At 38.4% G+C, this 24,577-nt stretch overlaps 1 protein-coding gene and 1 long non-coding RNA gene across 4 annotated transcripts in view; one reads left to right on the top strand and one right to left on the bottom strand.

Moving 5' to 3' along the window:
• The window catches only part of LOC135099858 (uncharacterized), a 51,402-nt gene extending 32,378 nt beyond the window's left edge, over positions 1-19,024 (bottom strand). For all 3 annotated transcript variants that reach the window (XR_010268402.1, XM_064002470.1, XM_064002471.1), the window contains exons 1-3: positions 18,783-19,024; positions 8,385-8,618; positions 3,047-3,153 (exon numbers count right to left, since the gene is read on the bottom strand). Coding sequence is in view for 2 of the 3 variants with exons in the window: in XM_064002470.1 (XP_063858540.1) it covers positions 3,047-3,153; positions 8,385-8,606 (329 nt within the window). In the remaining variant the exon portion in view is untranslated. The remainder of the gene's footprint in view (positions 1-3,046; positions 3,154-8,384; positions 8,619-18,782) is intronic.
• On the top strand, positions 13-16,271 carry LOC135099861 (uncharacterized). The gene is made up of 3 exons (XR_010268405.1): positions 13-586; positions 7,367-7,640; positions 15,651-16,271. It is a non-coding gene; the product is annotated as an uncharacterized LOC135099861 (long non-coding RNA).
• Positions 19,025-24,577: the final 5,553 nt, after the last annotated feature.

Genomic DNA, 24,577 nt, shown 5'->3' with positions numbered 1-24,577 from the left:
AAAGGTATTTAATCTTATTTGAGAGTTTTGGTTGAAAGAAACACAACTATATTCACACTTCCTAATATTTAATCTTACATAAAAGAGATTTGTTGAGAGACACTCCTTATCTTTTTTGGAATTCTCAGGCACCCTAGCAAAAGTTCCACCTATATCTCACTCTATATATGGTGCAAAGGATGTTATTGTTCCAGAAAAGTTCAGTAAACCCCCAGTTTTTCACAGTTCAGTTATCACTGGTTCAATTTTACATGCTTTTTTTTTAATGGAACCTATGTTTATAATGCAGGAAATCCTACTTTATTGCAGAAAAATTGGCTATTATATTTGATAAAATACAAGCTAAAATGTGGCATGGGTTTAAGAAGTACCCAGACAAGGGTTTAGGTGCATTTGTAATGTATATTTGGCAATAATGCCTGCTGATAAGATGGCAGAGGCAATGGCAACAGTCAGTCAGCTGTTGGCAAGCAGAGTGGGCACCAGCTGGTGTTGGTTGGTCAGCCATGCAAGCAGTAATTTTCTTTGCCACTTTCATTGTTTGTGGATTGGCGTATTTGGATTGGTAGCAGTTTGGCATGTTCGTGTGAGTGTTGTACATTGCTGTTACCGTTGGGCAGGTGGTGGTCATGGTGGTTGGGTTGGATGATCATGCAAAAGCAGGTTTTGTCACCAGTTGATGTTGTGTATGGATTGTTATCCTTCTAGTGATGGTGGTTTTGTGTGTTATGTAGGTGTTGTGCAAACATTCTGATTATCATTGGGTCAGTGGTGGTGGTCGGTGTTGTGCACATGGTGCAGCAGTAATGGTTAATCACCATTACTGCCACAAGGAGATGAGTGGTTTAATTAGCTGCTTTATTTATTTATTTTTTTCTTCTTTCTGAACCACAGTCAATATAGCAGATTTTAGTTCTTCGTGGATGCCTTTGGAATACAACCCCACGAAAAACTGGGGATTCACTATATTATTAAGGAAATATTCAAATATTAAATGCATAATTATTCTAAGCCTAATCATTAGACATTCTGTGAATGGGACAGTATAGCAAGTGGCACCAACCCTTCCTTGGCGACAGCTTGTTAGCTAATGTTGTGCACATCATGTTGCGAAAATGCCCCAAGCACCAACTCCCTCAGGCAACAATCACAAGCAACATGCAAATCAAGTTGCAGCAATGCATTGCATAGCATGTTGTGCAATGTGAGCTCCAGTCTGGACAGGCCTTTCTTTATATACCTAGTTAATACTGTTTATCGTTTTTATATTAGATTAAATTATTTCCATTGCTTTTGTATATGAACTTTTGTGAAGTTTAACCCCTAAAAGGCAGTGACCATCTATTTAGGCACGAGCCAGCAGGTCGCTCGAGGCGGTGATCATCTATTTAGGTATGATTTTTCGTGCCCAGAGTTATGAATTCAGATGTCTCATTTTCCTCTGATGCTCTAGAGACATGTGGCAACTAAATTGCTGGGGAGATGACTGATTCTCTCCCGGCATAGAGGTCTCAATCGTAATTTATGGAGCTATGGAGGAGGTGTCTGGCAACTCATTTGACATGCCATGTGGAATGTGTTTCCTGTGTGTTTTTCCGCCCAAATGCCACAGTACGGCAGCTCTGAGATCTTTGTGGGTGTGTGCATTATTATTATTATTATTAATATTAATATTATAATTATCATTATTATTATTATTATTCTCTCTCTCTCTCTCTCACTCTCTCTCTCTCTCTTGTGTGTTTCTTTTCTTCTTGTCTTCTTTTTCCTTGTCATCTTGTACTTTCACGTCTTTCTATTCGTTCATTACTCTTGCTGTGTTGTCACCACATACATGCAAGTTACCCTTCTAACACATCTCGTTTTCCTTGAAATACAGTTCCTCCTGTTTTTTCAAACTGTTCTAAACATTCGTCTCTCTCTCTCTCTCTCTCTCTCTCTCTCTCTCTCTCTCTCTCTCTCTCTCTCTCTCTCTCTCTCTCTCTCTCTCTCTCTCTTATTTCATCTTTCTTACTATAAATATGGAGAAAGGTCTGAGGAGGTCAGAGGGAAAAAGACAAGAAAGACAGATAAGGGGAACAGATAATGAATGGGTCAGTGGGGGGTTGGCACACCAACAGAGACACAGTTCTTTATTTCTATACTTTGATTATTATTATTATTATTATTATGGGAGAGAGAGAGAGAGAGAGAGAGAGAGAGAGAGAGAGAGAGAGAGAGAGAGAGAGAGAGAGAGAGAGAGAGAGAGAGAGAGAGAGAGAGAGAGAGAGAGAGAGAGAGAGAGAGAGAGCAATGTTTGGAACAGTAACTATTTGAAGAAACAGGAAGAACTGTATTTCAAGGAAAACAAGCTGTGTTAGAATAGCAAGTTGTGTGTATGTGGCTACAACAGCAAAAGCAATATAAATACATATCTTTTCACCAGGAACATCTCCCTGCTGCCCAGAGCCTTCTTGCAGCATGGCATGTCACAGTTGCCAGAAATCTTTTCTTCATTTTGTTTTCCATAGATTTTGCCCCAGCCCCCACACAGAAAATAAAAGTTTATTTTCGTCATCTCTATTACTAAAATATCATGCAAGAATAAGTAGACATGTAGCATCTTCTCATATTAAAAACTCTATTTCACCCCGCATTTGGAGACCATCAGTTACAATACACCCTGCCATTTAAGGGTTAAGTAAGCAATCACCTGGGATCCAGGAACTAAGCCTAGGCAGGCACCAGCTCTGGAATCAGTTCCAACGGACCCATCAAGAATTGCTTGGAACCAGTTCCAAGTCTTGGAGCCAGTTCCACCTGAACAGTTCCACACAACAAATATATTTGAGCAGAAAATATATATTTCCACAAAGATACACATCATTCACAGCATGTACTACCCAGCACCAATACTACACTTATGCATGCATGGGGAGGTGTTGCATACCTCACTCTGCAAGTTTACTAACATAAGCAGTCATCCATCCAACCTCAGCCAATGTAATGTTGCCTTAAGCATAGTCAACTCTGATAAAAAAGTTTTGCTTTATCATCTAAGACTCACATATTAAGATCCAATTTGCATTTAAAACGTTTTGTCATGTACCACCTATGATGCACTTCAAGGAGGTATGCTTTGAGTTTTTCCCCAAAAATCCTCTCACCAACAATCTGAAAAGAGAAAATCATTCATGACTATATTCTATTTATGTGTCTATCTATTTATCTACTGTCAATCTATGTATCTACTGTCCTGACCACAGGAACTGTTGCAACATACCCTGTAGTCTACCTCATCCTGTAACCCTAACTAACCAAGTTAGTACCTCAAATAGCAAGCTTTGCTAACAAAATGAAACTGCTAGACAACAATGGCAAGCCCCACCCTGTTACTAGCATCACCTTGAAAGATGAGGGACGACTGAAATGTGTTGCACTGCTTCTCCCAATCAGTCTCTGAGTTACATCCCCAATTCCAAACACTTTATTGGATCACTATACCAAATAATCAGGAGTATAATACATATATTTACAAAAGAAATAGAAGAAATGTTGAACCCATCAGATTATCACCACCACAATATCCATCACACCTGTCTCTCAACTCCCCATACAATTGCTCCACTCGTACACCAGCACCTCCACACCCATATACTCAACACATCTGCCCCACCTACACAGTCACTCACTCCCATCACAACCCGTTCACTCTCCAACTCCATCTAATTCACTGCTTGCCATCCACCATTCACCAACACAGAAGCAACACTGATATCCTCATAACATCTTGTTCACACATGTCCATGTCCACAACCACACACCACTTCACACCTCCCACCTATTGTCACCTAAGCTCCACACCACACTCCTCTCCCAACACCATAGATGCACTTTAGAATCCTTCACATATCACTGTAAATCCACTACATCCCACACACAAGTATCCTAACCCAAGCACCATCATGGGAAGAGTACCTGGCTTGACTGGGGCAAGGCCTGCATCAACAGACAGGCACCCACAATCCTTGCCATGTCACAAATCCTCTACACACATACACACACACACACATGCAGCTTCCCATATAGAACTACTGAAACTTGAAATGATCGACAGACAGGCACCCACAATCCCTGCCATCTCACAAATCCTCTACACACACACACACACACATGTAGCTTCCTATATAGAACTACTGAAACTTGGAATGATTTGAAGAGGTGGTCGCAGCAGTGTACACATGTTTAAAGAGAAACTGGATAAATATGGTTATGGAGAAAGGACAAAATATCTTAAACTTGCACACTTAATCACTAATGCAGTAAACAGGACAACAAGCAAATCACTAGGATCAGTTAACAATAGTATGACTTTCACATTATCTACAACAAAATTTTAAAAATAAAAATTCAAATAAATTAATTTTTGTTCTTATGAATTTCTCATATCCATTTATCTGGGTTGGCATAAAATAGTTTGATCTTATTAGATACATCCTCCCATCAATGAATCACAAGGTGTGTTTACCTAGTTCTGTCTTACAGGAAAGGAATTATGCTTGTGTTGTCCTGTCAGTGTGTGTGTGTGTGTGTGTGTGTGTGTGTGTGTGTGTGTGTGTGTGTGTGTGTGTGTGTGTGTGTGTGTGTGTGTGTGTGTGTGTGTGTGTGTGTGTGTGTGTGTGTAAGGAGGATAGAACAGTGAGTCAGTTGGCAGCTGCAAGGTGAAAGATGGACTACCTTGCTTTCACTGCTTCCTTATAACATAACACCATTCTTCACTTCAACAGGACAGAGATTAATAGCTGTACTTTTAAAAACTTTCGCCAGGCCTGGCATTCAGTTTCGCCAGGCGATCAACAATTTCATACTGTTAAAACCAGTGACAGACCTCACCAGACTTTCCTTCACTAGGGCTGGCGATGGAATCGTATTGGAATAGCCTGGCGAACGTGAGTAGCCGAGAGGCCTCCTTTTCCCGTGAGTGAGAAACAATTTTTTTCCTACAAATTATCAATTTTTGTGCAGCGAGGCCACGGGAAGAGGGGAGGCATGCAGTTAGCAAGATCAGAAGAGCAGTAAGCATGAAAATAGCAGTAGAAGACAGCTAGAGATGCAACACTGCAGCAGTGAGAGAGAGGCTGAAGACAGTCAGTTAGAGGAGAGGAGTTGATGAGACGAAAAGTTTTTGATTCCACCCTGTCTAGAAGAGCAGTATGAGTGGAACCCCCGACATGTGAAGCATACTCCATACATGGACAGATAAGGCCCTTGTACAGAGTTAGCAGCTAGGGGGTGAGACAAACTGGCGGAGACATCTCAGAATGCCTAACTTCATAGAAGCTGTTTTAGCTAGAGATGAGATGTGAAGTTTCCAGTTCAGGTTATAAGTAAAGGGCAGACAGAGGATGTTCAGTGTAGAAGAGGGGGACAGTTGAGTGTCATTGAAGAAGAGGGGATAGTTGTCTGGAAAGTTGTGTCGAGTTGATAGATGGAGGAATTGAGTTTTTGAGGCATTGAACAATACCAAATTTGCTCTGCCCCAATCAGAAATTTTAGAAAGATCAGAAGTCAAGCGTTCTGTGGCTTCCCTGCATAAAATGTTTACCTCCTGAAGGGTTGGACGTCTATGAAAAGACGTGGAAAAGTGCAGGGTGGTATCATCAGCATAAGAGTAAATAGGACAATAAGTTTGGTTTAGAAGATCATTAATGAATAATAAGAGAGTGGGTGACAGTACAGAACCCTGAGGAACACCACTGTTAATAGATTTAGGAGAACAGTGACCATCTACCACAGCAGCAATATAATGGTCAGAAAGGAAACTTGAGATGAAGTTACAGAGAGAAGGATAGAAGCCGTAGGAGGGTAGTTTGGAAATCAAAGCTTTGTGCCAGACTCTGTCAAAAGCTTTTGATATGTCCAAGGCAACAACAAAAGTTTTACCAAAATCTCTAAAAGAGGATGACCAAGACTCAGTAAGGAAAGCCAGATCACCAGTAGAGCAGCCTTGACGAAACCCATACTGGCGATCAGATAGAAGGTTGTGAAGTGATAGATGTTTAAGAATCTTCCTGTTGAGGATAGATTCAAAAACTTTAGATAGGCAGGAAATTAAAGCAATAGGACAGTAGTTTGAGGAATCAGAACAGTCACCCTTTTTAGGATCAGGCCGAATGTAGGCAAACTTCCAGCAAGAAGGAAAGATAGATGTTGACAGACTGAGCTGAAAGTTTGACTAGGCAAGGTGCAAGCATGGAGGCACAGTTTCGGAGAACAATAGGAGGGACCCCATCAGGTCCATAAGCCTTGCGAGGGTTTAGGCCAGCAAGGGCATAGAAAACATCATTGCGAAGGATTTTAATAGGTAGCATGAAGTAGTCAGAGGGTGAAGGAAAGAGAAGAACAAGCCCGGAATTGTCCAAGGTAGAGTTTTTAGCAAAGGTTTGGGCGAAGAGTTCAGCTTTAGAAATAGATGATAGCAGTGGTGCCATCTGGTTGAAATAAAGGACGGAAAGAAGAAAAAGCAAAGTTATTGGAGATATTTTTGGCTAGATACCATAAGTCATGAGGGGAGTTAGATCTTGAAATACGTACTTCATATTTCTTCTATCTATTTATTTTTTATTTTATTTTATTTATTTATTATTAGTATTATTTATTATTATTTTTACTTATTTATTTACCTATCATTTTTTTTAATAAGGCTTATTGGCTTCCTTCATACTGTTCTCTGCTGGGCTCTTACTTGCCATGGTGAATGCATTTTAACAAACACAATATGGTGTGATTTATCAATGAGCCATGGATAGGAAAGATGATAATGAGACACCACAGGTGACTGATACAATTATTCCACAATTGCCTTAACATTTCATCTCCACCATGCATTCTTGGCTCACAATGAACTTTTAATACAAATTACTGATAGATGCTAATAACAAATGAAGATCACAAACATAAATAAAGCAAAGGCACTAAGAAAAGAAAGGGTGAACTCACAAAAAAAAAAAAAAAAAAAAAAAAAAAAAAAAAAAAAAAAAAAAAAAAAACAGGTATCTTGGTACCATTAGAAATGCACTCCTTTCCTCTTTAATCTGATGCTGAGTTCATCTCTTTGTTATTAAATAGGGCAGATAAATAAGGCAAGTAAAATCTAGCTTTCCCAATTACTGCTCTACTAGCTGGTTATGGGTTGTGTGTTGAAGAATGAAGAGTTGTACTCATCACTGCAGCTGTCACCCACTAACTGAGGGCTGAATTTTGAGCCAATCAGCACCCCACCTGGCACCCATGTGCCTATCACCACCTTACTTTTAGATAGCTTCAAGGCATGGTGACCCCTCATGTCATGCCCAGTGCTTAGTCCAATGTCCTTACTTTTTTCCAGGAAATTTGTGAAGATAAACAGCAGTGATAGCAGTGATCCTCAGCACAGTACTTTTGATCATACAAGGAAGCAGGAGAAGCATGTGGATGAATGGAAAAGCGTGCAAGCAAAGAAGAAAAGGAACCTTGGCAAGACTTAAATTTGAGTCCCTACACCAAGCAACAGGTGTAGGTACTCAAGTACGTCTGGCCAAGGTTCCTTCAAGATTCCTTTTCTGAGCCCTCTGGCGAGACACCAGCCTCTGGCACTTCCCTCAACACATCAACATTAACAGGTGAGGATGAGGAAGAATTAAAGGAATGAAAAGGCCTATCTTTACCATAAAGCTTATGTTAAGACTTATGCTTATACTCCTAGGATAGCTGCTTTTTATATGCCTTAACAACACTTTACTTCCAATCCATACACTCATCGCATCAAACCTCTGTGGTGCACAAGTTTTCCCTGCACTTAACACAGATTATGAGGATCTAGGGTGATACCAGAAGTTTCAAAAAGTAAAGGCAGTACAGGGCATCACTAAATTTGTGAAATCAAGAAACACTACAGTAGAGGAGATGGAGAACTTACTGATGCTGTGGATTAGGGAGAGATGCACTGCTGACTATCACTGAGGCTTTTATCTGTGAAAAGCCTATGATGATTTACAGCATTTCTCCTATTTTTATTAATTTTTTAAGGTTATTTTTTATCAATGAAAACCAATTAAAATTTTTCTATAAGTTCTTAAGTTCAAATGATGAAGAAATTTGTAAGCATACATCCACCTGGGATAATGTACATTATTGTAGGGCTCACCGTAAATGTCAAATAAATCATTCTTAATAATAATAAACGAAAGCAATCAAGAGAGAGAGAGAGAGAGAGAGAGAGAGAGAGAGAGAGAGAGAGAGAGAGAGAGAGAGAGAGAGAGAGAGAGAGAGAGAGAGAGAGAGAGAGAGAGAGAGAGAGAGAGAGAGAGAGAGAGAGAGAGAGAGAGAGAGAGAGAGAGAGAGAGAGTCTAAAAAAACATTCTTACCAGAACATTTGCAGTACTTCCTGACAAAGTGGAAAAGTTGAGGACTGACGTAAGATTGTTTCTATGACATTCTCTCATGGGAATGGTGTCATGTTGTGTTTGCATTCTCTTGGGAATGGTCTTGCGATCATAGCACAAGCCAAAACTTGTCAGCTTGCAAGCTTGATCAGCTGGGGTCACTGCACTGCCAAACTGGCTGATGTCATTGTTTTGTTCCTCCATTGTCTCCTTTTCCTGCAAATAATAGACTTAAAAGGATACTGTTTTAATTATACATGTGTGTATTTACCTAGTTGTGATTTACTGGAGGGAAGTAATCTCATAGTATCCCATCTCTATATCTATCCAGTTTGGTCTTAAAAGCATGGACTGTTATGGCAATGACAACATCTTCACCGAGATCATTCCATTTGTTCACACTTCTATGAGAAAAACTATACTTCTTGATGTCTCTTCTACAGTTAACTTTCTTCAGGTTCTTACTGTGTCCCCTTGTACTCTGTATCTAAATTTATAAAACATTTTTTGTCCACAGTGTGTGTGTGTGCGTGTTACTTATATTTACTTAGTTGTATAATACAGGATTCGAGCAGGACTCATAGTGTCCTATCTTCATATCTATATTTATCTAACATTTCCTTAAATTTCTGCACATTAGGTGCTGTAACAACCTCTTCAATTAGACCATTCCAGATATCCACAGTTCTGTGGAAAAACTGTACTTCTTGATGTCCCTCAAACAGTGACTCTTCATAATCTTCTTTGAGTGCCCTTTCGTCCATCCAGCTTCATCTTCCAGCAACACTAGGTCCTGCTTGTCTATGTTCTCAAAGTGGTTAACTATTTTATACATCGTTATTAGATCTCCTCTTTCCCTTCTAACTTGCAAAGTTGGCAGTCCCATCTCCTTCAATCTCTCTTCATACATTAGGTCTTTCAGCTTTGGTACCATCCTTGTAGCTGCCCTCTGAATTCTTTTCAACTTTTTAATATCATTTTTTTCATATGCGGAGACCATACCATTGTTGCATATTCCAGCCTGGGACATAGCATAGTGGCTATAATTTTTCATCATAGTCTTATCCATGTAATGAAATGCCGCCCTAATATTTGTTACCGTATATACAGTAAAATCCCTCTCATCCGGCATTCGAGTATCCGGCACATTTTTTCCCGAGCCTTAAAATCAATAAAAAATCAATGTGTACTCATAAAATCAATTAAAATTCCCGCGCGAGGCATACTTTGTCCCCTCGCCACCAGAGCGCACTGCTTCGCGCCACCCACAGCCCACTGCAGTGTGTTTACTCAGTGACTCAGTCCCGCGTGTGCACTGTTTATCGCCTGACGTCTTCATCAGGCCTAAAGTTGTAGAAAAGAGGAAGCGTGTTGTGCTTACACTTAAGCAGAAGGAAAACATTTTGCAACGATTAGAGAGAAGTGAAAGCGGACAGCAACTAATGGCGGAATATGGTATGGGCTCATCAACTATTTATAACATTAAATCCCAAACAAAAAAGTTGCGGGATTACATGAAAGCCACCGACATCCCAAAGGCAGCGGAAAATTATCACACACTGCAGTATCATCGTGGTGAAATGATGGACAAAGTGTTATATGAGTGGTTCAGCTTGAAAAGATCAGGAGTCACAATTACAGGCCCAATGCTACAACTGTGTGTTGGTGAGTGTGAGGTGGCAGCGCAGGTGGCGACGCGCGGCACGGCGATCAGCTGATCTTTGTTATGGTAAGATGCGTGAGTGTAGGGTGGTGATTGTGGACATAATTTCACTTCTATTCAAGTATCCAGCAATATTCAAGTATCCGGCATGTCGGCGGTCCCATTGATGCCGGATAAGAGGGATTTTACTGTACCGGACAATAAGACAAGATTTTTTTGCTAAGTTTAAGGCTTCTAAATTTAAGGGTCGTCTTATACACCGAGAATAAAACACAAACCTATAACTCTGTGATGAATATTCAGCACCACTGTATCTTGGAATTTATTCTGCAGCCACACATGTATGCATAATATATATATATATATATATATATATATATATATATATATATATATATATATATATATATATATATATATATATATATATATATATATATATATATATATACAAACACACACACACACACACACACACACACACACACATGTCGAATGTTTACTGACAATGTTACAACAATCAGTTGTCTATTCACAGAAATCATGACGCCGATAATATAGTATCTTAAGATATATTTGACATGGTTGCTGAATGAGGTGAAGATGATTTTGAAGGTTTTTAATTAAATATGTATGTTTCGAATGTTTGAGGCAATTGTTGGAACAAGGTATTAGTTGTCTCAGCATGGTGGTGCTGGTGTTTCTTTACGTTTTAAAAGTTCAGAGTATTGTTTATTAAAAGTAATATACGTACAATATGTAGTGTTTTTTTTATTCCTTTAACTTCTTACATCTTGAGCTACTAGTGTTTGGGCAGCAGTAAACCAGTGTATAACACAATCCATTATCCTTCGGCAAACCATGTAAGCAAAAGCACCCTGCACCATTTAAGGTGTGTGTGGGGGGTGTCATCTAATATAGCGATAATAACTCAAAACCAAATTTTTTCCCTCAGAAATTGGGGTCGTCTTATATAACCAGTCACTTTAAAGGTGACTGGTATATATACCGTATATATGGTAACATCCTGTACATCCCACCAAATATTATATTACATTGTTAACCTTGTGTGACCTCTCTAAAGCTTTTGACAGTGTCAGTCATGAGATCCTTTTAAAAAAAAAGTTCTGCAATAAAAATGGACATCTTCTGGTTTAAAAGTTACATTGAAAACAGAGCTCAGTCTGTCTGTCTAAATAGCACAGTATCTAATAAACTTAACGTAGCTTATGGAGTCCCACAAGGTTCAATTCTCGGACCCGTTTTATTTTCGATTTATGTAAATGACCTTAATGAGAGTATCAACGAATGTTGTCTAACACAGTATGCTGATGACACTCAGTTTCTCCATGCCGACACTCCAAATAACCTTGTAGCTCTCATCTCTAGAACAGAAGAAACTCTGCGGAATGTAAAACAGTATTTTCTTAGAAACGGGCTGATGTTAAATTCAAAGAAAACACAATGTATCTTCATTGGTAACAGACAACTTCTGTCACAGATTCCTCCGAACACCATAATAGACTGTGATGGAGACTTCATTTACCCAAGCTCTCATGTTAAAAATCTTGGTGTTTTCATTGATAAATACATGCTTTTTGACATACATATTGGTGAATTAACAAAGAAAGTAATGGGTGCATTAATGTTCATTAATAGAATAAGCCAGAACTTTGATAAATCAACAAGAATAGTTGTAGTACAGTCACTAGTTCTCAGTTTAATAAATTACTGTATTGTAATATGGGGTACAACTAATGAAACTTTGCTGCACAATGTTCAGAAATTGCAAAATTTTGCAGCTAAAGTAGCTGTTGGGTGTACCAGAAAGTATGATCATGTAACCCCCTTCATAAAAGAGTTAAAGTGGTTGAAAATCAAAGAGAAGCACACCCTTGATAAATGTACAACTGTTTATAAGGCTGTCAATAACTGTTATCCAGACGAGTACCTCAAATTTCCCAGTTAGAGAACACACTACAAGCAACACAAGACAGCTCAATAACCTTTATGTGGGTAGAGCTAGAACAGACTCTGGTGCCAGAGCCATTACGATACTTGGACCAAAGTTATGGAATACACTGCCCACCAATGTGATCAATTCTGAAAGCCTTTATGCTTTTAAGTCTAGACTTAGCGAAATTCTTTTAAATAATTATTAGTCAATGTTATCATAGCACAATTATTTTAAATGACGTTTACTAAATGTTTAATACAGAGTAGCAAAGAAGTTTTGAGTCAATCTACTTTTTATTGTGTGTGTGTGTGTGTGTGTGTGTGTGTGTGTGTGTGTGTGTGTATATTTTATTTGCTATTATATATTAAACATGACTACCTATGTTAACCAATCTGTAAGAATAACCATGTCTCATGGAATAATAAAGAATCTGAATCTGAATCTGAAATATCTCATTTATGTGCTGTTCTGGGGTCAGGGTATCTTGAAAAACCACTCCTAGGTCTTTCTCCTTCTTGCTCATTATTACTTCCTACCCCATTTTATAGACCTACACAGGTCTTCTACTCTTTCCCAATTCCATCACATGGTATTTCTTAGCAATGAATTTCAATTTCCACTTCTTGCTCCACTCATAAATCTTGTTAATATTTCTTTGCAACTCCATACAATCAACATGGCTCTTTATTACTCTTAACAATTTTGTATCATCAGCAAACAGATTTATATAACTGGTCAAACCCTCCTGCATATCATTGATGTATATTTGGGACATAATGGGTGCTAACACTGACCCCTGTGGTACTCTGCTTATTACCTTACTCCATCTTGAACAGGTGTCCCTGATCACAGTTCTCATTTCTCTATCTTTTAAGTAGTCTCTCATCCATTTTAGCACTGTCTCTCTCAGTCCTCCTATATGTTCCATCTTCCACAATAGTCTTTTACATGGAACTTTAGCAATAGCTTTTTTGATGTCCAAGTACACTGCATCTACTGACCCATCTCTGTTTTTGTACTTCATCTATCATTCCTGTATAGAAACTTAGTAAATTTGTTACACATGACCTTCCTTTTCTGAAACCAAATTGGCTATTTGTTGCAACTTTGCTCTCTTCCAAATATTTCACCCACTTTTCCTTGATCACTATTTCACAGATCTTGCCCACAACACTAGTCAGTGATACCAGTCAATAATTTAGTGGCTCAGTCCTCCTTCCCTCAGTCCTCCAGTCTCACCTTTCTTCAGATATCATCTCTCCACAGGTATTATCCCTTCCAAAGTATTATTTTTCATGGACCACACCTTTCCATTCCAATTAAAAAATTTTATCCACGGAAATCCTTTGCAATTCTTCATAACAGAGCAACCTGTGATCTCCATATACCAAAGCACTTAAATATATCCATGTTTAAGGTAAATTATCTTTTCTTTCAGCCAAGAAATACTCAAAATCATCATGATCAAGAGGTTGTTCACCATATAAGATACAGACATCCTTCATACAGTGCAGGGAGAACAACCACACAATGACACAATCTCTTTATTCTTAAGTTAGTGGTAATGCTGTGCATGCTCAAATGAAATAACATTGAAGCTAGTTTTCCAATTAACTTGACAAAGGCCGACTAATGTAGCCACACTTAATGCTTGATTGGTTTGAAGGGAATGTGTAGGGGGTAAGATGGCAGGAAGATTGAAGGCTCAACTGTACTTGTCCTTGGAATATGAAAGGAATAGCTAAGGTACAAATTCTTTTTCAACTGCATTAATCTTCCTTAGTCTTTCAACAAAGTATTTTTTTGTTCTATGCATTTGTCAGTGATATAATTTTCAATTTTCTTTCTTCCTGCTTCTTATCACTACAAAGTACTGTAATTCTTTGTATTCATGTTTTACACTATTCCTCTGAATCTTTCTTCTATCCCCATTCACATATCACCTCTTTTCTTTATTCCCTACCCTAACCTTGTAATAAACTGCTATTCTTTTCCTTTTCCCTTGCTCTACACAGTGGCATATAGTTATTACTGCCTTGTTTGCATTTCTTTGTGTAAAAGTAATTTTTGTTGCGTATCCTTCAGTCTTTTTCAGTGTACATTTAAACTGTAAATAGTAAACAATTTCTTTCCTATACATAAAAAAAAAAAAAAAAAAAATGGATATGAGAAGAATTTTGCATTTGCAGGGTTTGATAAATTCTGTTGGAAATTAAGGAGGGAGTTCACTGCTCCAGCCTACACAATGTCTTCATTGCCAAGTAAACATGTTTCATGAGTAACAGCATTCCCTGCTGTGCTCCATATGTACACTTATCCCCAAGGACACAGGTCCTAACCAAGCAATTAAGAAACTGCATGGGAAGCACTAATTTGAAAGACAAAATCTATGGCTATTTAAGACACATCTTGCTGCACTTTACAATCTGAGTGAGTTTTTATTACAATGGCAGTAGCAACATTAGCTTTTATGTTACATCCCTTTATCCTAAGCTTCAAATTATTCTCTTAACTCTTTTCTATTTGAAAATAATATTCTAAAAGAAAGATAACATGGTTTTAGATCGTATAAAGGCACCCATTCGGCTATAACAACTACTTACGAAACAATTGCTAATGCTTTAGCAGATAAAAAACAGGTGTATGTGGTACTAAGAGATGTTGCTAAAGCATTTGATAAAGTGTGGCACAATGGGCTTAAATGTAAAATTTTAAGACTTGGACTTCCTGATATATTAGAAAAAATCTTATGTAACTTTTTGGATAATAGAAAGACAAAAATTAATATTGGAAATTATTATAGTAATGAAATAAGATTTACAAGTGGGGTTCCGCAAGGCAGTGTTTTATCGCCTTCTTTGTATACGTTATATACTAACGATCTTCCTCTTCCTGAATATGGTTGCATGGATACAATGATATTATTCAAGTTATCACAACACCAAGCAAATCAAAACTAATGATGAAAGCTAAGGTTGAAAGAGAAATTGAAAGAATAAATAAATTTGAAAAAAATGGAAAATTAAAACAAACGAAGAGAAATTCAAAATAATACCAATTGCGCAACTAAAATCTAAAACAATAATGGTCAATGGTAAAGAAATAAAAACTTGCAAAAAAAAGTAAATTACTTAGTCTCGACATAAGATCAACAGGATTTGTAAGCCATATTACAACTATAATAAATAAAGGCAGAGGAATCTTAAGTCAACTTTGAAGATTTAGTAACTTAACACCTAAACAAAAAAATATCTTAGTAAAAACTTTACTAATACCCATATTAGAATATCCTACAATATCTATATGTATGGCCTCCTTTTCTCAAAAAAGAAAACTGCAAAGAGTCCTAACTAAAGCTGTAAGATTTATACACTGTAATGAAGAACAACTGAATACTGGGCAGCTACACATTAAATACAATATTACTCCTCTAAATATATCAACTTATTACAAAGCTAAAAAAAACTTGGGAAACAATACGAATGAGCAAAAATGCCCTATATGATGAACTCATTACTGGACGAAATAACAAACATTCATGGTTCCCCAAGAGTAGTGCCGTTATTAACGTGGAGGAACCTCAGGCAATAATTACCTGACAGTATTAATTTTTTCTTAATTTTCACAGGTAAGTTTTGTGGTTGCAGCCAGAAGGAAGAATCTACTGGACTGCGCTGGAGCACCGTAGATTAAGCCGCTGGATCTTTATCCCTTATTCTAACTTTTGACATAATTTGTTAATTCCTAAATATCCTATCCACCCAACTCTATGTTTCTTTCTATGTATTATTAAACTTTATCTATCACCTTACTATTACAACTTTGCTATGTTTTCTATAAACAATGTAAAATATCTTATGTACCAACTTTTGTTTTTCATTAAAAATAATGTTTGTTAATTTCCAAGGAACATAACGTAGATATTGTATATGAATTAGTATTCATCTTAGGGTCACAGCACATGGTTTAAATTATTAGGGCTTAGTTGTGTTTCTCCAAGGGAAGGTTGTTACAATAAGATAAGAAGGGGCAATTTATAAGTTTTCTCTCTCTCTCTCTCTAGTATTATGATAGATATACCTCCCTTGAGAGTCTGGGTGTTAGGGAGAGCTGCTGTTCTACCTGTGCATTTGTGATACGAGTGAGTGTGTGAGTGAGGTTATGTGTTAGCTGTTCTGAAATAACAATATACCTCAAAACTATAGTTAAATGAAAATTATAACCAAAAATAAAAATAGAAATTAGCAAAGTGGTCAAGCCCACTATATATTTTTTTCTTTTTTACTTTATTTCACCCCTTCTCTTCCCATCCACTTTCTCTTAGTTAGCTTTCTTCTTCTTCCCCCCCTTTAATAAAATAGTAATAGCTGCTTGGCTATGATAACGAAAAAATAGCTATCGGTACTCAATAGTAAAGTGGGTGAAGTCATTTGCCTACTGATGGTTAAAATAAACCATAATTCCATGAAATAGCATTCTTAGGACACCCACCAGTGAGCTAAATCTACCAGCAAAGGCACAAAGAACCACAGCCAGGAATTTTGATAGTGTCACCTCAAGGTAAATAGCTTCCGAAATTAAGTACTAAATAAGGGAATAATTAGATCATTCTTTGTGTGCAGTTTCTCTATAGATCAACACACAACATATAATAAATGTACTAATTTTGATAAACACATAATGTGGGTGCTAAACTTTTAAAACTTTAAAGAGCCGTATCTTAAAACATGATTTTTCGAGATATAAAAAAATGTATAAAATCAACCATTATACAAGTACTTGGAGTACTTATTGCAAGGGATTGGGGTAACATTTTGTCAGACCTGTTTTTCCCTAAAGTTATTAGAAAGTTTATGATGATGCAAAATAACAGCTTTTCATGCTGTTTTGATGACATCATGAAATGCAAAAATTTTAAAAAGTCATATCTCATGACGTATGGAGAAATGAACAAAAACGTTCCCTACATTTCTCTAGGCATCTTTCAGGTATGTCCATGCCAAAGCACACTTCAAAAAAATTTGAAATAAGGCCCATATGACATTTTGAATGCAACTCTATACATGACGTCATGAAGTTATAACGCCATTACTCTATCACATTCATATTCATAACCATCAAAGACAACCAGTGGCTGATAATATTCTGAAAATTTCAAGTCATAAATCCTATAACTTTTTTTTTATTATTTTTTTCAAATCTTGACTGCAGCATGCCCTTAAGTAAAGATGGATGAGTTGCATCTGACCCATAGCTGAAGAAGGATTAATGCTATTCAGAGCCTTTGTAACATCATAGATGGACAACTGAACTTCCTGGTCAGAGAATAAACTTGAGAAGTTACAGAGAGGACAGACACCATTGGAGGATTGTTTGGAGAGCAAAGCTTTATGCCAGACTAAATCAAATGTCTTTGGCAACAACAAAAATTTCACCAAAATCCATAAAAAGATGATGAAAACAACAAGATTGCAATATTTCAGGTTATCTTCAAGTTTCATTAATAATCGTATAAATTACATGTTGAGGTTGATCTGGATCACATACGTGTTACCTACAAGCACGAAACTCTCATGTCATGGAGAAGGGTTTGGTGACCTTGCCATAAATGTAAAAAAAAATTTGGGTGGCATGTGTCTAGTATGGCTGTAATAGCACTTGCGAGTGTGGAGAAATTTGATATTTTCTAAGTCCAGCGAGCTCTGCACCAGTCAAGAGTAAACACTGAAATGATTTTCTTGTTTATAACTGGAAATTGTGGGTAGCAGCATATTAGGATTTCATGGTATCTATACAGCTGATCCCTCCAATCATGCGCTGCCACTCGTAAGGATATTCCTGAGGCCGCCAATTACGACTTTCCACGTTAGGTTCAGTTACACTTTTCATTTGTTTTAAGAGACATGTCAGGCATTCTGATAGAGGCTCACTGTCATATGTTAATAAGCCTACCTAGTGGAGGAAGGTAAAGCAAACAGTGCCAGTGTTCAGCAGGAAAAGAAGTCACTATGTGAGATATTTAGCAACAGTAATGGTTAAGATGCAATATACAGTAATAAGGAAGAAGTTCCATGTGTTTATTAAGGAAGCTGCCAAACTGTACCCACTTCCATCGTCCTGAGAATCTCCACATCAGTAAGGCATAACAGTATAATTTTTGAGGCCCTTCATTAGGTTAGGTTATGTTAGGTTAGGACCGTTAGATTAGGTTCGGTTATGCTAGGTCAGGTTGGATGAGGTTAGGTTAACGTCCTAGTGGGAGGGGGGTTCAGGGGAGGTGCAGCCCCACTGGCTAGGTTAGGTTATGCTAGGTTAGATTAACGTTCAAGCAGGAGGGGTCTAGGGGCTAGGATAGGTTAGGGAAATTCGAAATATTAAGGTAAATTTCCTAAGATTTTTAACGCCCTTATTTCACTTACTTTTCATACCCCCCCAAAACCTCCGATTTCCCACAGGTACCTAAGCTTGTTTGAGAGGTTAGCGGGGGTTGGTGTGGAATGGGGGAAACAGACTTATCAAGAAATAACCATGGTGATAATAATCGGATTATGATTCATTACAAAACCCTTATCTCCATAATAGACACATTTTCAAAGCAACGGAATAGTATATTGATCACACAGGATGAAAATCATAACTTAAATATAAAAAGAAAGAATAAACGAGACAGAAAAACAGGAGAGACTCAAGTTGGAGACGCTACACAGTATATACAACAGTGAACGTTGTCTATACTGTGTTAGGTTAGTCTGAACGCTACCTCAAGCTCTGGCGATGGGGCGAAGGACAGTCTCTTCTTCGTGCCACTACGCCTGCCAGTGGTCTGTGTCAGCTTTCCTGATTATCGATTTCCTCAAACTCGACATTTTAACGTGCTGCAGTAACCCCCAACTTCTTGAGCACCGACGCAGAAAATCGCCCACAGGCGTTTTAAACTCTGGTCACCCAGCTACCAGCGTCTTTCCCTCTCCCTTCAAAATTTTGTTCCGTTGATCTTGATCTTTACTAAAGTGACTACGGTCAATCTTCATTATGTCACTGCCATTTTTTTTTTTTTTTTCATTAAATTATTGTCCCTCACGCATTTTACTTTACTTATTATTGGTCTAAAATATTTTTTCGACTCTTTTTTTTCATCATTTGCTTTCGTTTTCTTTCTCTTATTTTCAATGGGGATTTTTCGGAACTAAACCGCTAGATGTCGTTACTGCTCATCTAACTGTAGGAAAGAGAGCTAAAATATTATTGTGGTAAATCCCAGATGCGTAAAGATGCATAGAACATCGATCATCATGATACTATTGAAATGATGTATCGACTTTTTAATATCCGGTATGGATAATATTGAAAGAATGTAGTCATTTTTTTTTTTTTTTTGTGATTATCGAGTAAACTGCTAGCATTATCTTAAATGAAGCATATTACAAGTATAAAAACTATTGAGTTGGACAATGAAAAATGAAAAATCATACTGTACTATATAGTATGACACAACCTACTCAGTAACATCGTGATATATGGCTCTTTTTTTTGTGTGTGTGTGTGTGTGTGTGTAGGGATTTTAGCATCCCTCTCACGAAGCCAGCGACAAGGCAAAGCAATCGAGAACCAAAACAAACATCTCTCAGGCGATCCTTGAGTGACAGGAGAGGAGTACAGAAAACTTTTTCACCGGTTTCGTAACGATGCCATTGTGTTTTGTCCCTCTATGTGCCACTCAATGTGGGGGCCACCAATTCCACAAGAAGCTGGAATGAGGAAACTGTGGGAAGTTGCTATAAAGACCATTACTATCGCCAGGACACTCGAGTTACCATTTTTTTTCTTTTTTTTTTTTTATGAAAATTGCCGTTTCCATAAACTAGGAAGGAGATCTATGTAATTTGGGCTTTTGACTGTCACAGACATGTTGCCTTTATGTTTACTGTCGTCTAGATTTAGACGTTTCCAATCAAGAGTGTATTCATTTGGAAATCTTAAGATGACCAAATAAATCTAAATGCCGATTCACTAGAAAATCAACTTACATACATTTGTTCATGAAAAGAGTTTGATTTTACTTGTGTTACTACTTAGAAGGGATTAAGTAGAAAAATATATTATTTAAGATCATTGCATCTTCATGTAAATAGAATAACACTGTAGGTATATCTGATATTGTTTGTATGTGAGAAAAGAGTTTGTGCCTGTGCTGCCACCTGGTGACAACCACTAGTTCTGAAAACTCCCCATTGTTCTAAGGCAGTGGTTCTTAACTGCGACACAAAGTTGGGTCTCCTATCCACATGAAAACCATTCTGTTCTTCACCCAGCGCTCCAGCTCTCTCAATCCAATTACAGTCTCTCATTCAACACTTCTCTGAAAACTACCTATTGTATTCACTAATGCAAGTGGTTTGTAGTTCTTCAACTCATTGTTACTCTTAAATCCTCCCTTATGCAACAGACACACTCTGCTCTCATTCCACTTTCTTGGCACTCTCTCTACATCCCACACTTGGTTGAATATTTCAGTCATTCTATCAATCACTACCTCCCACCATTCCTGTAGAACTCACGCGGTATATCATCTGGACCTGCTGCCTTCCCGTTCTTCTGCCTTCTCACACACCTCTCCACTTCCTTCCTACTGATTCTTTCATCCAGTTCATCTGCATTCTTCCTTTCCAGTGTTACACATCTTTCTCTCACACTAAACATCTCCCTACCCCACCTACTTCTTCCTAGAACTCTTTGATTGCCTCCCTGATTCCCTCCTTCTCTCTTATAACTACACCATCCACTTTTAGACTCTCCACACCAACACTGCCTGACATATTCTCACCTCTCATGAATTTGTACCATTCACGGCCACCTTCCATACCTTTCTCCCTTAAAGATTGAATCACACTCTTTTCACTCTTCGCTTTAGCATCCATTATCATTCATCTTATCAACCACTGCTGTTTCACATACGCTGCCTATGTATTCTGATACTCATTCTCTGCCTCATCGCTTTCATGCCTCTTTTTCCTCAGCCATCTACACTGTCTACTCATTCTCTTTCGCTCCTTCCTAGCTGCTCTGATTTCATCATTCCACCATGATTTACATACATTCTTTCTTCTACCAACTATCACAAACCCTATCTGGTTCTCAGCAGCACCCCTCACGTCCTCAACCAGTTTTTCATTCACATATTCCACGTCATGCACACTTTCATCATCCCAGCTTCTCTCACTCAGATCAACCTGAAATTTTTCCCACCCTACATCTCTCAGTCTCCACTTCTTTTTCTTACTTGCCACTTTCACTTCATTCCCACCTTGCTTCATGCACTCCACAACCAGCAAGTTATGATCAGACACAATATCAATCAAACCATCCTCATCTATCTACATATGCAACATAATTTCTCTGGTCTGCCACGTCCATCCATGCATTCTATCCTGACTGCAAGCACATCCTCTCTACTTGTACACTTTTCCACATCAATCTCCTCTACTTTCAGTCTCCTTTCTTTCTTGCAGAGTAGGGCTAAGCTTCCTTCCAATGTTTCCTGTGTCTTACACCCCTTTCTGATCATAACATACCCACATCCCTCCATTCATACATCATCTCTCAGGTGAGTCTCAGTGAGCCCAACTAAGTCGAACCTCCACTCGCTGAACTCCTTGCATACATCCTAAAACTTGCCCACACCCCATCCTCTCACATTTATACAGCCATTCTTCACACATTTACTTGCCTGGTTAGTCCCTTCTCTTCCATGTTCACTGTCATCAGAGGGTCCTCCTCATCATGCCTCATCCACACAACACACCTGCCTCACCCTCATCCAATCGGCAAGTCATCATCCTAGCTTCTCATTCCCGTTGTGGTTGAGGTGGACCCCGTCTCTTCCATAGAATTTATCCTAGTCGAGGATCCCATCCATGTCTAGGAAGCTCACATTGCCCTTCTTCTCTGCCATCCATTCCAATTTGATCTTCATGAGTTCCATGCATATCTTGTGGTTCGTTTCTCTACTGATCTTCTCGTACCACACTCCTTCCCATGGGTGCCACAGGACCCCCACCACAGCTACTCACATCTTCTTTTCTTCTGCGGTCTTCACTGCTTCTATCACTTCCTTTACTGTTTCTTTGGCACTTCTTTTTATGTAGGAGGGACAGTGGCCAAGGGCAATAAAATCCAATAAAAAAAAAAGCCCATTGAGATGCCAGTCCCATAAAAGGGTCCAAAGCGGTAGTCAAAAATTGGAGGATAAGTGTCTTGAAACTTCCCTCTTGAAGGAATTCAAGTCATAGGAAGATGGAAGTACATAAGCTGGCAGAGAGTTCCGAAGTTTACCAGAGAAAGGGATGAATGATTGATAATACTGGTTAACTCTTGCATTAGAAAGGTTGACAGAATAGGGGTGAGAGAAAGAAGAAAAAGTCTTGTGCAGCGAGGCTAAGGGAGGAAGGGAGGCATGCAGTTAGCATGAAAATAGCGGTAGAAGACAGCTAGATGCAACATTGCGGCGATGAGAGAGAGGCTGAAGACAGTCAATTAGAGGAGAGGAGTTGATGAGACGGAAAGCTTTTGATTCCACCCTGTCTAGAAGAGCGGTGTAAGTGGAACCCACCCCCCCAGATACGTGAAGCATACTCCATATATGGATGGATAAGGCCCTTGTACTGAGCTGGGGGGAGATGGTGAGAAAAACTGGCGGAGATGTCTTAGAACACCTAACTTCATAGAAGCTGTTTTAGCTAGAGATGAGATGTGAAGTTTCCAGTTCAGATTATAAGTAAAGAGCAGACCGAGGATGTTCAGTGTAGAAGAGGGGGACAGTTGAGTGTCACTGAAGAAGAGGGGACAATTGTCTTGAAGGTTGTGTCGAATTGATAGATGTAGGAATTGAGTTTTTGAGGCATTGAACAATACCAAGATTGCTCTACCCCAATTTTAGAAACTTTAGAAAAATCAGAAGTCAGGCGTTCTCTGGCTTCCCTGCATGCTTCCCTGTCTCTACTAAGTTGTTGCCTCCTCCTTGAATCACTAGCAGGCTTCCTTCTTCCATTTCTTGCACTTCTTCATTGACTTTCCTCTTGATGTCATTGTCACGCTGACGCCGCTTCTGCTTGATCTGTTTCAACTGCTCAACTGGGAAGGTGAGATGCATGATGGGACAGTCTTCAGTAAATATTATTATTTATATATTTATTTATTTATTATTATTTCATATTACTACTTTAGATAAACAGTATATTGGTGCATGTCATGTGTTTGACTGTGAAGCATATTTCTACTTCTACTACTATTATTACTCGGAATCTACAGCTTCTACTATGTATATACTACTAATAATACTGCTGCAACTACTAGTGCTACTACTGCTACTACTGCTGCTACTACTTATGAAGGAATATGGATCGCTATGACCAATCTAGACAGGATTTTGGGTCGAAGCTTAAAATTGTTAAGGACCAATGTTCTAATGTGTATTCTCTCTCTCTCTCTCTCTCTCTCTCTCTCTCTCTCTCTCTCTCTCTCTCTCTCTCTCTCTCTCTCTCTCTCTCTCTAATTCAACACTTCCTGAAATTTGGTCGTGCAATGCTAATAATTGTTGCAGTTTCAAAATTGGCTTAATTTTTTTCTTTATATCTTTACCTACGTAGATGGTATTCGAGATCACAATTTTTTAAGTTCGCCCACTCGTTTTCCTCCAAGGTAAAGATAGTTGGCTACATCTTTACCTTGGTTATCCTCTACTACACTGATTCCCAAACTTTTTCAGCCTGTTAGAAAGTAAAAATTAACAAGTAGCATTAAGTCATTCAGTGTGTTAAGTCTTTCACAAGGCAATACACGTACTACGGTAAGTGGACTACATATCCCATTATTATTAGGTACCCTTTGAAAATATTCACGCACCTTGTGGTGCACCGCACCCAGGTTGACTATAAACTGTGTAACACGATTTTTGTCCTTGGGTAACAACTGTTATTTCTTATTTGCTTATGCCTAGAAAACATGGGAAAGCTGTTTTTTTTTTTTTTCTAATTTTGCTTTTGTGGCCAATATAATGATATTTATGAAATTTATGTACCTATTCCCATTGGGAGAAAGTGGCGAATTTGAGCTCTCATTTGCACGAAATAGAAACAAAACGACATATGACATAAAAGTAGCATTTATTTATGCTAGGATTACGCAAGTGAGACAATAAAACATTAGAAATGGGTAGTTTTCCGCGATTTACGCTTATATGTAAACTACTTTCACGAATTAGCCCCAAAATATAATCTCCCATCATGTTTTCATTATACGACCCTTGGTAGCGGCGTTCAGTCCAATACATCCTGGTGGAACCACTTGTCTTGCTCTTCAGAGTACGCCCCCATGTTCTCTTTAAATTTATCAAGATGAGCGTCAAGGATGAATTCTGAGGGACATCCCGCAACCCATCTTGTCGTAGTTTCTCACCAAGGTCTCAACAAGCTCCACATAGAGGCCCATCGAGAAGGCCATCATTTTGAAGTCTCCAGTAACCTCCCAACTGTACTCTTCATATTTCAAGGCATCTAG

This window comes from Scylla paramamosain, chromosome 4 (assembly GCF_035594125.1).
Source record: "Scylla paramamosain isolate STU-SP2022 chromosome 4, ASM3559412v1, whole genome shotgun sequence".
NCBI lineage: Eukaryota > Metazoa > Arthropoda > Malacostraca > Decapoda > Portunidae > Scylla > Scylla paramamosain.
Note: the sequence above shows the minus strand (reverse complement) of the source record. Positions and strands in the feature narration are given on the sequence as shown.